We start from the raw sequence: 14,615 nt of genomic DNA, 5'->3' as shown, positions 1-14,615 counted from the left end.
ATGTGTTAAAACAGACTAGTTGTAATCTAACAAACACTACAGATATTTTCCTCTTCCCAGTGCTTTCCCCATTTCCCCAATGTGTTGTAATTCTGTGTTATATACTCAGCCTTTGAAGGTTTTTTCTCTAGAAATTTTTAAATTATGTCATGAACCATTGAAATTGTGTGTGTGTGTGTGTGTGTATGTGTGTGTGAAGGCCACATTTAATGGAATAGATACCACATAGATGCTAATCTATGTGTTCCTCTTAGGGTCCTCCTTGTTACCAAACCCTGAATTGTACTCATCATTTCATCTACTCATATATTTGTGGTTTCTTAGGTCTTGTCTTCTTTAAACTCCTGGAATCTTTGGAGTTTATGATTGTCTTTTAACTTCTGTTAAATCTTTTAATCTTCCTGGGATTCAGCTAGATAATTATCACTGAAGAACATTTCTGTTGTATTGGTGGATTTGGGGGAGATGTAATGTCTTGGCCTTTCATATTATTTGTGTTTTTGCAATGATGCCTGAGTATGTGGACTTGTATGTCTGATGTGAGGTTCTAAGATGCCTCAAGCTGATCTGACATACAGGCTGAGTGGCCAAGGAAAGGCCTGAGGTAAAGCATAGGTAGGTGAGGTTTCAGGAACTATTTGACTGGATGGAGTAGGCATATGTGGGATATGATTCAAATAGTCTTGGGTCCTGTGGAGTCACCAGACTAGACTGGTACATGTAAGCATGACCAAACCTTAGGGTTGAGAATGACAGGACTGATAAGACTGAGTATCTAAGATGTGCAACCTGGGCTAGGTATGAATACTAGAGAGGATGTGAGTAGGGGAGGGTTCAGGGAACTTAACAGACTGAGGATCTGAGTATGGGATGTGCAACCAGAGCAAGGTCTGGAGGTTAGATATGGAAATGGACAGGTGGGCTGAATCAGAATAGACTCGTGCAAAGAATGTAAGACCAGGGCTAGCCTGTGGGCCGAGACCTGAACATGTGTGACTGATCAGACTTTAGTCCTCATATTTAAAATATCACTCATAAGTACTATAATCTTGGCATAATTTGTTTTCCAGGCTGACAAACTTAGCTTTATAACTAGAGTAAATAAGTATTCATATAGTTGGGTGTATATCATCATTTTGTCGTGTTTTATGTTCCTCTTATTTTTATTCTGTTCCCTACTCAGAATTTGTTAAATCTTATTTTCATATCTATCTAGTAGATGAATATGCATATGTGATTAACTTCTGTCATTTGAGTTATTGCTGTTTCATATCCCTGATAGTCCCCAGACCTTAGAACCTTAATATGCCAATCAAGCCCCTTCAGTGTTTTGCTATACTGTGATCAAGCATTTTAATTTCTCATGTCCATTTTCCTTAAGAGATTGCCACTGGATGTTTAGTCAGGATTCACTTGAATTTGATGCCTTATATTTTCACATTCCTTAGCTCCATGAACACACCTAATGTTTCTTCTCTCATGGCCACCCACATATCTCACACTACTACATTGTCTCTGTCATTGAACATTTCTTTGCATGGTTTCTATGGGTGGCTCCTCCATTTTATGATCCTTGTTTTATGCTGTGTCTCCTCACTTGCTCAGTTTTGCATGTATACTCTTTGAGTATAAAATTTCTGGGGTTTTTTTTGAGAGGTAAGTGATCTGGTGAAATTCTTTGCCTATCAGCAGATGCTCTCTGTTTCTATTATCTATCATTTACACATTATAGCCGTGCCTGCTCTAGGGAAGAGTGTTATTCTGGAAAGTGAATACAGCATGCAATGATCAGATAGGTGTGGTTAGCACAGCCCTCATCCCTTTTTCAGTTGTTTGTGTTGGTCCATTCTTCTATTTTTGAAATATATAGCAAAATGTCATTCATTATAGTAACCACCTTGTACTCTTCATTTTTTATTTAAGCATACTTATTAACTAAATAGCTATATCAAATGCATATGTTTTAAGTTTATTATGGGAAACCTTATATCTGGAGCACTTTGAGATAGGTATATGTTTCTATTTTTACACTTTTCTCCAAGACTTTGACCATTTGATCTTTTGGTATTCCTTCTAATTGTTTACTGAGTCATACAATAATTATTAATCAAATTACAACAGAATCATCACGATTTTAATGTCTTTCAGAGTCTTAAGCAATTCCTCTGATAGCTGATTACACATGAGGTAATGTCTCTCATCCAGTGAGAAATTGTGCTGACAGAGATGTATTACAGTCACTGTGATCCCCAGTCTTGGCAAAAGCTGCCCATTTTTCCTTCCCCAGCAAGTATCTTGAAGAACTTTCCTCATATTCTCTATTTTCCCACTAACTCCTCATAATGTCTACTTCATAAAACATTTTTAAGGAATGAAATATCAGATTATTTCTTTCACACTGTAGTTGACTAGGAAGTAATTGAAAAATTAATTAAATAATCTACCCTACTCATAGAAATTAAGATGTTTACAAGCTAGCAAACCCCAAACCTTAAAGTAGGAAATATGAATAGTCTTACTCACTCTGATATTTGAGAATTCCCTTCCCCCCAAAAAGCTGACAATAAGGAATTAAGAAACAAATAGCACATGTGGGATCTGTGACTACAACTTTTGTAAAAGGAATCTCCAAGCTGAATTATTTTATTTACAAAATCTATTTAATGCTCAGGGATCAAATGTTATCTATCAATTATAAGCAACATCTCTAAGAGACTGAAGAAAATCATTCTAAATGTATTTTTGAAGCAAGCTTAACATTGATTTATAGAACCTTCTAATGATAAGGAAAATTATCCTAACATAATTAATATAACCAACATAAGACTAGCATTATTATTCATAGTGGTAAATTATTAAACATATTAATTTATCATACTATGGTGTAATGCCTTAGTATTACAACATAAATTTGTGATCCTTTATTGTTACACCCTAACAAAAGGAAGCCAATAGAAAGAGAGAATGAAATAGAGGAAATGTTTCTATGAAATGAACTAATTTGTAAAAACAGAGATATTAGGAGTTAAAGAAAAAAATCCTGTCTAACCTTTCATCCACTCTTCCTAGGCTTCCATTCAGAAAGGGGCAGGCCTCCCATGTGTGCCAACAAAGCATGGGCATATCAAGTTGAGGCAGGGCCAAACTCCCCACCCTGCATAAAGGCTTGGGAAGGCATCACAGCATGAGGAATAGGTTCGCAAAAGCAAGTTCATGCAGCAGGGATAGGTCCAAATATCACAACTAAGGGCCCCATAAACATACCCAAGCTACATAACTATCATACACATGCAGACAGCCTGGGTCAGTCCCATGTAGGCTCACTAGTTGTTGGTTCAAAGTCTGTAAGCTCCCACTAGCTCAGGTAAGCTGTCTCTATGGGTTTCTCCATCATAATCTTGACCCCTTTAGTTTGTACAATCCCTTCTCCCTCTCTTCAGGTAGACTCCTGGAGCTAGGCCCAGTAGTTGGCTGTGGATAAGAAAATATCAGCGAGTTTTTTTTTTAACATTATCAACTCAGCCCTAACTTCCAGAAGCTTCTTGCCACTTTGTGAACCAAAAAAAATGAGGAGCTTCTACCTAAACTCCCTACAAGCTTGCAGCAACATGAAACTCAGCAACATAGAAATTAGCTAATACCCATTATTTGTTTTGTGTTTTGGTGTCCATCTCAGCTGGTGTTCCTAATCACTGATGTACATACATTGTTGGAGAAATACAATTTCCTGGACACGATGTTCATCCTCATGCTGTTTGGATGGTCTGTCATCCCCTTCATCTACCTGCTAAGCTTCTGGTACAACAATAGCACCAGTGCCTATGTCAAGATTTTTGTCTTCAACCACTGTTTAGGGTTTATTAGTGTAATTGTGGACTTAGTGGTACATATCATACCAGGTAAGGGATTCACAAAGTTTCTTCTTTTCAGGGGCTTCTTATAAATAAAGAAAAATGACTATGAGGAAAAGCAGTACTACAAAATTCTCTTGTTCTGGGTTTCTGGCCTTTAATATTATAATACTATATTGAGTGAAATGAAGGACACATTGAGCCACTAATATCATAAACCAGTCACTTTTTAAAGACCTTGTTCTCTGAGCTTTCCTTCTTTGATCACAACAATCAAGGACAAATGACTGTAGTGGCGATGATCACAAACAGGAATATTTGAGACTGATGACTGTTCGCCACTCCTTCACCAAAGCACAGTGTAAACAATGTTTTAAGTTATTTCGAATTGTGTGTTGCAGAAACCGGGAGAAAGAGGCTTCTAACAAACCCCCTGAACACCAAGTCTTGTCCTCCCACTAGATATTTGGTTATCTGAGACTAATTAATATTTATGATGTAACTTTTCAAGGAGTGCCACTAAAGCCAGACAAAAGAAATTGTTCTCTAATTTGTAGAGGTTATTCTTCAGTCTTATTCCCAAATTAATTACATTGCAATCAATTCTCTGTATTACTATTTCTGTTATAACAAATTACCACTAATGTATAATTTGTATTGATTTAAATAAGCTCCCTGGAGTAAACACAACCACATATTACATGTCACATAAATCTGCCTGGAATTTTGGAATCAGGTGTTGAAGAAGTTAAGAGTGACTGATTTTATATGCAATCTATTCTGTAATAAGAGGATCATATCTGCTGCTTATCATTTCATTTTTACAAGTTTTCTAACCATAGCTTTAGAAAAAGAACTATTTGCATAATTGGCAAAGCAGAAAGAATACAAAATGCTCTTCAGTCACCACGAAATCAGTATCTGGATGCACAGAGCCTCTTACATTAATTCTGAGAAGATGCAGGGACATCATCTCTCATGAATCTTTAGAGACTTTCAAAAGTTTTACATGGAAATAAAAGAACCAATCAAGGTTCAGAAAATGACTTCATAATGCTCAATCCTAAACAGCATATTTGTATCACATTCCCTTCTCTCAAGGTTCAGGGATCATGCCCAAAGAGTGGACAAAAAGATTGTAAGAACCAGAGGTCGTGAATGACTACAAGAAAACTGTTTTCTGTTTGGACACATCAGGGCAGTTTGATGGCAGTTGAGACAGCATATACAAGAGCCGGGCAAACTTAAACCAGATAAAATTCCATATATTGGCAGTTGATGGGTACCAGGAGAGGAAGAGTCAGCTTTCTTTAAGAGTATGGCCCCTAATGAATTAACTGTCTTCTAATGAAGGTCATATATCTAAGAGTATATAGGCAGCAGAAACTACTTGACTGGTTAAGTGTGTGTGTGTGTGTGTGTGTGTGTGTGTGTGTGTGTGTGTGTGTGTGTGTGTGTGTGTGTGTGTGAGAGAGAGAGAGAGAGAGAGAGAGAGAGAGAGAACAAAGTTGTGTGGTTTAGAAAGGAGAGAAGAATCTGGGAGGGTGTGAATATGATAAAATACACTGTAGAGAATTTTCAAAGAATTAAAAATGAGAAAAAAGAGTCACGCGACTATCTAAATGATTTCATGGAAGAATTTGTTAGAAATTGTATTTACCTTATTCTACTTTGAAAACTCTACCATAAAGTGGGGGTAATAAAAAGTACTGAGGATATTTAGCTAGCAAGTTTATTTATTAGAAAAATAGCTACATATTGAACACCAAACGACCATCTTCTCCTCACAAAATCATCAAAAAAATGCATCAGAAACCACCATAACTTACTCTGGCTGAACTCTAGAAAGTGTCAAATATAATTGGAAATAAATGACCACTGGATCAATATAGAAGTATTATAAAAACAATAGGAAAGATTAATGGCATGTTTAAATATTTTGCCTGACTCCTTTGCCAGCTTGGTGGCAGTCTTAAAGTTGTGAAGGAGTTCGTGCTACCAGCGTGGAACCCAGTCTTTGACTATAGATGAAATGGAGCAGGATTTCTTCACACGTTTGTGTGTTGGTCCATTCTGCCCCGACCAGGGATTTCTCAGAGAACCGTCTCTCTGCTTCACTTTACTCACAATCCATCTGTTGTGAGAAACTGTGTATGTCTCAGTAGGATTGGATGATGAAATGACTCTTCAATGTTTGGAAGATGACATTACAGTTAAGATAGAAAACAGATTGGCCAAGGGCAGGAACAAGAACAAATCCCCAAACATGGAAAGTAGAGCATTCAAAAATATTCATGCATATGATGTAATTTACAACACATAGAGAATACACTAACTATGGAAGTAGATTAGGAAACATTTTGGAAGAGTGAGGGATCAGTGGGAGTAGGGAAAGGGAAGTGAGTCCATGACCAAAGTACATTATATATATATGTATGAAATGTGGTAATTAATGTAATCATATTACATATGGAGAGAAAAATCACAAGGAATTCATAGGAAAGTGACTGTAGCTAAGGAAAGTTCAGTGAAATTCCAGGTTAAAAGATTAACACACAAGCTTCAGCTTATTTTTTTATATCTGCAATAAGCAATCTAAAATTAGCTTAAAGTAATTTAATTTATCATAGGCTCTAAAGAAAATATTGCAGAAAATTCTAAGGAGATAAAAAGACTTCTGTACTAAAGATTGCACAGCATCACTGGAAACAGAGCAAACAAAGGTGTGCAATTTACAGTTCCTATGTATCAACAATGCTAATATTCTGCCCAAACTGACAGACACACTAAGCACAGCCCCTAGAAAGATCCTGACAGCATTGATTTCCACAGAAATGAGTATGTTTCAGACTCCTGTGGAATTTCAGTGGAACAAAGGAGGAACTCTCACAAGCTCTGTCACCAAAATTTATTGTGAATGTACAGTGCTTAAAGTGGTATGGTATTGATGTAATAACAAATGTATAGATTGTGTATGGATAATATAGTGAATGCATAAAAAAGACCAAGACATAAAAAATTCCCTCACATATAGGATCTTTTGATTTGCAACAAGACTCCAAGATCATCCAAAGAAATAAGAGTCTTTGATAAATTGTGCCAAGAAAAGTGAGTGCCTACATCCAGAAGAGTGAAATGAATCTTGTGTTACATCATTGACAAAAGTGAACTAGTGGACTGTATTTCAGAGATGAAACATAAATCTAGGGAAGAAATCAGGATTATATCTCTCTGAACTTGGCAGAGGATTCTTAGATGTGACACCAAAAGTACAGGGTATGAAAGAAAAAGTAAGTGAATTGACCATCACCAAAATGAAACATTTTGTGCATCAAATGACATATGGAAAAATAGAGCAAATATCTCTAGTGTACATACTTGACAACGATTAATCATAATCTAGTCTGTAAAAATACAATGATCTTTTACCCACCAACAATGAAAAAGACAGATATCTTCCAATAAAATGTATAAAGGTTTTTAGGTATTTCTCATGAAAGATATATAAATGCCAGCTATATGAGAAGATGTTCACCATCACTAGACATTAAAACATGAAACTTACATCTACAATAGAATGTCAAAGGGTGGCACAAATTCTCCATATGAATCATGGGAAGACCTCTAGTGGATCCCTGAACCCTGGCAAGTTCAGGGTGGGGAATCTTGTATTGAATATCTGATAAGAAGGCTATACCGCTATGATTGGTACATGATGTGATTTGTTGGCATTCTGCTCTGACTGGTCAATACTTGGCCTCAGAAAGTGGCATGCTTGCTGGGGGGTAAATAATTTTAACACACATGCCTTCACATTGCATTTTTGTCCATTTTCGTCTTGCCCTATTCCCTATTGTCACCTTCTAGCACATTATCTCCCAATAAGACACTTTACTCTTTAAAAGATATTTATATGCTCTGTGACAAATTCCAAATAACTACCCTTCAACATTATCCTGTAAACTTTGACATCTCTCAAAATGAGAAGTCAATGTCCCAAAGTATTTTTGGCTTTGAGGCTATATGTACTAGCAGCAATTATAACATTCTTTATATTAGGCTTGTCATGACATCAAACAGTGGAAAAAAACTGTGAATTACATAAAAACTTATCTCATCCTCTATCATTCATTCTTCTCAACTTCTGGCCACCTTTGTTCTTATAAATATGTAAAGTTAGGTATATAGATATTATATAGTTAAAATAACACATCAGAATAAAATGCCATAGTGAAACCTATTCTTTTGTATAATTAATATGCATTTTGCCCAAAATTAACACTTTAATTTTATTTCCAGCAATCTGAACTTGTTCTTTAAGTCCAAAAGTGTGAATTTAGAGTGTTAACCCTTCAGTGTGTTTCCTATGTCCTTGTACACATACTTACTTGTTGTTTTACTCTGTTACTCTTTAGAGAATCTCAGTTTTAAATTTGTCTCTTAAAGATACATTCTTTCAACTGATTAATCACTTTTAATCCATTATTTAACATTGAGTCTTAAAACAAAATTTTCTTTAGTTAAGTAATTTTTGAGACAGGGTCTAGTGTTATAGTGTAGGTTGGCCTATAACTCTCACTGTGTAGCTCAAGCTGCTTTCAAACTCTTGATCCTCCTGCATCAGCTCCTGAGTTCTAGGAATACAAGTACATACCACCATGCCTGATGTAACTTCTTCATGGATCACTCAAGAAAGGAAGTGTAAGAAGTAATGCCCATTGCTCTTCTGTTCTCTCAGATGACAGATTATACACACATCAGTTTTTCCTAAAGGATTTTCCCAAGCTGTAATCATTGAAATAAATTGTGTTCTAGGACATCAAGGGTAGACTCCATAATAGCAAGAAATTAGAATTCTTTGAAAATAGTACCATGCCTTGTAATTTTCTCATTTTAATTTGGTCAACCTGAGATATTCTCTAAAGAGTTCACTTTACATAAAACATGCTAATGTTATCTTTTAAATCACAGACATTAAGACCAGTACTAAGAACCTCATACTTAACTCATTGCTGATATTACCCGTTTATAACCTTGGGATGAGCATCAACAAATACTATGAAATCCAAGAGTTGAGGAAAATGTGTTCTTCTTCAAAATATGTTTCTGTGCTTAATGAATGCAACAACAGTAAGTATCTGAGGTTCTCCAAGATTCATGAGAGTCAAGAACAATCACTTTACATGTAAATAACTTTAAGTATCACTGTGCATTTCTGCAACAAATGAAGTTATGCATTGCCATCCTCTATTTGAGAGAATATCCTGTGCTATGTCACAAACACAGCCTTAGCTAAGATTGAAAATGTGTGTGCATTTCCTCTGGTGAAAAAGGTCTCCAAAGAGAGGATGTAGTTACATTCTTCAGTGAATTTACATTTGTTTCAAGGCTGCTTCCTCTGCACACTAGTATTTGAAGGAAAGGTGCTAAATCAATGTCTAACATGGCACTGGGCATATGACAGACACACAAATGTTTGTGAATGAGTAATTAAAGGGTGGAAGGAGTGAATGGGTACAAGTTCTCAGTGAAGAGGTAAGGATAAGCATTCCAACTTGAGAGACATCCATTGAAGAGGCTACATGCTTGTTGTATACTACAAAGCAATTTCACAATGCTGAGGAAATGGGAAAATGGAAAAATGGAGGGCAGGTGCACCTGGGAAATAAGAGTCAGTCTCTAGATGTTACAGTAAATATGAGTAGTTGTACCCCAAATTCCAGTCATGCCAAGAAAGTTCCAAGGATGGAGCCAGAGGGGAAGCAAAAGAAAAGTGAGATGTGGTGATATGTTATTTATGATTTATTAAAGCTTTCCTGAGCCACAAACCATAGAAGTCAGACAGTGGTGATACATGCCTTTAATCCCAGAAGTCATTCATACTAGCTAGCCATAGGGCTAGGAGGTGGTGGCACATACATTTAATCCCAGAACCCAGAAGTCAGAATTATATGCTATTCTCATGTTGCTAATGGATCATAAAGAATCTCTCAACATAGTTAATGATTCACAATATGGAGAAAGAGTTGTTTTGCATATTAAAACCACTGAATTTATACCAGATGATACAGAGTTGACTTTTTTATTCAGTTACAAGACAGTCAGGAATAGGAATCATATATATATATATATATATATATATATATATATGTATATAACACATCTGATCCCATATGGGTCTGCCAGGGCATATAGCACAAGGTAATGATGAAACTGATCAACTATTGATAGGAAATGTACTAACAGCCTCAGAATTTCATTTAAAAATAGCAAAGGTTTGAAAAAAGATTTTTCTATCCCTTGACAACAACCCAAGGATATTATAAGAAAATGTCCTACTTGTTCGTTATACAACCAGATTCCACCAGCTGCAGAAAGTAACCCAAAGGGTACTCAAAAGAATGAAATTTAGTAGATGGATGTGTTCTGTTTTGTGGAATTTGGAAAAGTAAAATATGTACACCATATCATTGATACCTATTCAGGTTTTCAATGGGCAGTTGCTTTTATATTAGAAAAGACCGATTCAGTAATTACACATTTGCTAGAAGTTATGGTCATCATGGGTATACCTGCACAAATAAAGACAGGTAAAGCTCCAGCATATGTCTCTAGTAAAATGAAAGAGATTTTGCTTATTATGATATAAAGCATATTATAGGTATACATCACAATCATACAGGGCAAGCAGTTATAGAAAGATCAAATCAAACTCTAAAGGATATGCTAAATAAACCGAAAGGGACAATAAAGAACCTCAGAAATAGATTGTATAGTGATTTATTAGCTTTGAGTTTTCTAAATGCTAATAAGGAAGGAACAACAGCTGTGGAGAAATGTTGGATAATTGAAAAAACTATGGAATTAGTTCAGCTGGTATACTTCAAAGATGTGTTGATCTCCAAATGGAAACCAGGACATGTGTTATGTTTGGGAAGAGATTTTTGTCTTGGTTTCCACAGGTGAATATAAGCTGTGGATACCATCAATACCTCCTAATTAGAAAAGATACCTCCTAATTAGAAGGCTGTTTAATCCAAACTAACCTATAAAACTAACAAATACTTTTTATTTGATTAGATATAATTGCCTAAAGAGAACCTCCAAAAATTAGGGTTGGCGAAGGATTTTATTTTTATCTTTTTAGGAGAATTAAGGTATCCAGGTAAGGAATTCAGAGACTACTGAACAAATAAGACATTTGAAGAAAAAGGATAAATCATCCAGAAAAATTGTCCCAAGAAAAAGAGTAAATTGGCCTATTGGTATATCACATTTACAACAGGATAAAATTTCATAAATCTTCCCAAATGTTTGTTTCTGATTTTCTCTACAGACATATAATGCAAATGGTCTTTTTGTAATCCAGCTAAAGATTAAAGCTGGCTTTGGAGTTGGAGGGTGGCTCTCTCCTTCTCTAAACCCAAGAACTACCTGATATGGAACAGAAGAAAAACAAACATGAATGACTATTTTATGGCCACTAATCTCATAATCCTTGATTTTATAATATTATCAAAAATTTATAAGATATATGTATTTTAAAGTTTTTGTCATGATATTAATGGTCATATAGAGTACTAACTAACTCTAGTAAAATGTTTCATCTACCTTCTGGTACATGATTTCGGGTTTGAGTCTCTACCAGTTTTCTACAGTGAACCATGACCAAACCTAACAGCAACCTTTGAAGTCTCCATAAGAAGGATGGGGCCCCCACAATGACAATTCCACCAGGACTATGATAATGCCATTAAGCTGAACTAAAGATTATCTCTGGACTACAAACTGCTCAGAACAATTTCAAGGTGATCAGCTGAGATAATCCAGCCTCACAGACACTTCTCAGAACAATTTAAATGAGGCCAGCTGTGATGACCCAAGAACCACAGACAACTCTAGCCAGGACTTGAGATAAGCTATGCCCTGTCCCATTTTGTAGAGGCTCAACAAAAAAAGTTATACAGCTTGACATTTTTTTTTTCTTTTCAGGATCCCCTAAGGACGCTGTCATCCCCAGACAGCAGGAATTAACTTTATGAACACTATGCCCATATTCTCAGGAGGTGGAGTGGGTGGTTTTTTGGTCACTCATTGGGTTATGGATATTTGTCATTGTTTAGGAGGATTGGTTACAAAATGTCGTTGGTTATGGTCACGAAGAAAGTTGAACAGAGGGGTTTAGATTCAAGGTTTTTGTTTTGAAAAAAAGCAATACATATATGACAGGATAAAATAGGTTGATTATTGAAACTACTCTGAAAAGAAAAAAGTAGGATATTGATATGGTGAGATAAAAAGGTATGTGAGGTGCACTCTCACCCCGAACTCTTGGGGAAGGGTCTAGGCCCTGCCCTATATGAAATGACAGACTATGCACACCCCCATGGAGGGTCTCACCCTCCCTGGGGAAATGAGGGGATAACGGGGGGGGGGGAGGAGGGCTCGGGAGGGAGGGAGGGAATGGGAGAGGGACCTGGAACTGACTTGTGAAGCAACCTTGTTTCTTATCTAAATTTAAACTGGAAAATAAAATTTAAAAAAAGGTAGATTATTGAATCTACTTTTAAAAAGCAACTACTAGTTTTAAATACTTTATATTGGTTTGTGCTTCTGTATATTGTATACAAATATTAAATGTTGATACAAATTTGAGATTAATTTTGTTAAAACATTCTGTACATATATTTTAATATTGTTCAAGGTATTATTTAACAGTATAATGTAAATTTCTAATCCTTAAAAGTTATTATTACCACCAGGCAGTGGTGGCGCACGCCTTTAATCCCAGCACTCGGGAGGCAGAGGCAGGTGGATCTCTGTGAGTTTGAGGCTGGGCTGGACCGACAGCCTCCAAAACAATACAGAGAAACCCTGTCTCGTAAAAACCAAAAAAAAGTTATTATTACCAACTCTATAAGATAATAAGGAAATGTAGGTTAGTAACTAGTTACCTATTACAATTGAACTTGTAGTCATATTAAGCATGTTATCAAGATCAAACATATATTTTAGAAAGACAGGTCATTTTCAAATACTTCAGGGATCTGAAGAATATGGCATTTAAGATGTTTTAATAGTAGTTTTTTAATAACAATGAAGCATAATGCTCCAGAAAGCACCAACTTACTGCAGAGAAGAAGATGGACATCAAAGAAACTCCACATTGAGTTTACTTTCTTTGTTGCAGAAGTTAGCCACTGGGTAAGAAAGTGCCCTTGCCTCAACCACTGACAGTATGCTGTCCAAATGGACAAACAGGACACCAAAAGAGTGAATGTAAACCTTGCCAAAATAAAGGAGAACAGTTTTTCAGAGTATCCTGCTTCACAGAAATTTCTATCATACATGCTAGGTTTACAGGCAATGGTGGATGCCCCAATGTTGCAAAGGAACCTTGGGTGATTGTCCAGGCAGCTAGCTGTTTCTTTCATTTCTCACAATTTTTGGAAGTCACTTGCTTCCACTTCCTGTTTACTCAGTTAATATTATGTTCTTCTCAAGTCTCTGATGGAGTTGAAGACTAGATAGTTATAATTTTCCTTGTTTACCAGACTCAGAAAGGAAACTCACTAAAGAAATATAAAATATATAAGATTTAGAGACATAAAAAGATAATTTGATAATGAAAATTATAATAGGAAATAAGCTAGATATAAGACTTTGGATTCACCAAGATAGAATAGATAATGGAGTATTTTCTCTGAATTTGTCAAATGCAAATAGACTAGACATTTTAATATATTTATTGCCTACATATATTGTATATACTTATACTTATTGTATATTACCTTTCTAATGTTAGTTGTAGCCTTCTTTTTGTATCAGACAAAAAGGGGAATTGTGGTGATGTTTTATTTATGATTTAATAAAGTTCACCAGAGGATACAGAAAACAAAGTTATCCACAAACCATAGAGGTCAGGCAATGGTGATACACACCTTTAATCACAGCAGCCCTACTAGCTAGCCATAGAGCTAGGGGCGGGCTACTTACTTTGCTTATGTGATCATCAGCTTAAACCCAATATTTATCTATGGGTTTTTATTTTTCCATGTTACAGTAGGAGTCTGTGTAAAATCTGAAGAAAGATACAGCAAGTAACATTATCAGCCTTGTTTCCAATGCCTTGTCCCAGAATACAACAAACAATTTAAGAACAAGTGTGAATGGAAGCATAGTAGGTGTGCAGCAAAGAAGTCAGTCACATCATTCATCAATTCGTAAGAATTGGGAAATTTAAAGTCAAATTTGAGAGCAGCACATGGAAAAATAAGTCCACGGTGCTGACTAGAGGTTTACTGTTCTTCTTTGTAAAGAATAAATAGAACAAGGCATCTGGTGATCAGAAGAGACCCATACAATCGAGCAATTCTAGTCACCAGCTACACAAAGTTCATGTTTTCTGCAGCAGCAGAATGCATGTTTTTCATGTGTGTGCATAGAATGCTTACCAATACAGACCACAGAAGAGTTATCTTTAAGCATGTGTGTGTGCGTGCATGCGCGTGCCTATTTCATATTATCTAATGTTTGCTGGTTTCATCCAGGTTGTCACAAATGACAAGAGTTCATCCTTTTATATGGATAAGTAGTAACCCTGCTTGCATATTATAGAAACTATGTTTTCCCTGGTCTTCATTCCTTGACCATTGTTTGTACTGTTGCAATAAACACAGAAATACAGATGTCTCTTTGATTGATTCCTTTGTATATAAACACAGTACTGTTGCTGCTAAGTCATGGCAATTTTACATATAATTT

The 14,615-nt window shown here is 35.9% G+C and overlaps 1 protein-coding gene across 3 annotated transcripts in view; it reads left to right on the top strand.

Annotated features, from left to right (window-relative positions):
* The window catches only part of LOC101828403 (ATP-binding cassette sub-family A member 3), a 115,566-nt gene that overhangs the window by 74,577 nt on the left and 26,374 nt on the right, over positions 1 to 14,615 (top strand). For all 3 annotated transcript variants that reach the window (XR_005880710.1, XM_040755408.1, XM_040755411.1), the window contains exons 22-23: positions 3,677 to 3,899; positions 8,823 to 8,981. Coding sequence is in view for 2 of the 3 variants with exons in the window: in XM_040755408.1 (XP_040611342.1) it covers positions 3,677 to 3,899; positions 8,823 to 8,981 (382 nt within the window). In the remaining variant the exon portion in view is untranslated. The remainder of the gene's footprint in view (positions 1 to 3,676; positions 3,900 to 8,822; positions 8,982 to 14,615) is intronic.

Source organism: Mesocricetus auratus, unplaced genomic scaffold, assembly GCF_017639785.1.
Source record: "Mesocricetus auratus isolate SY011 unplaced genomic scaffold, BCM_Maur_2.0 Super-Scaffold_4256, whole genome shotgun sequence".
Taxonomy (NCBI): Eukaryota; Metazoa; Chordata; class Mammalia; order Rodentia; family Cricetidae; genus Mesocricetus; species Mesocricetus auratus.
The sequence above is the reverse complement of the archived record's forward strand: the minus strand, read 5'-3'. Positions and strand labels throughout refer to the sequence as shown.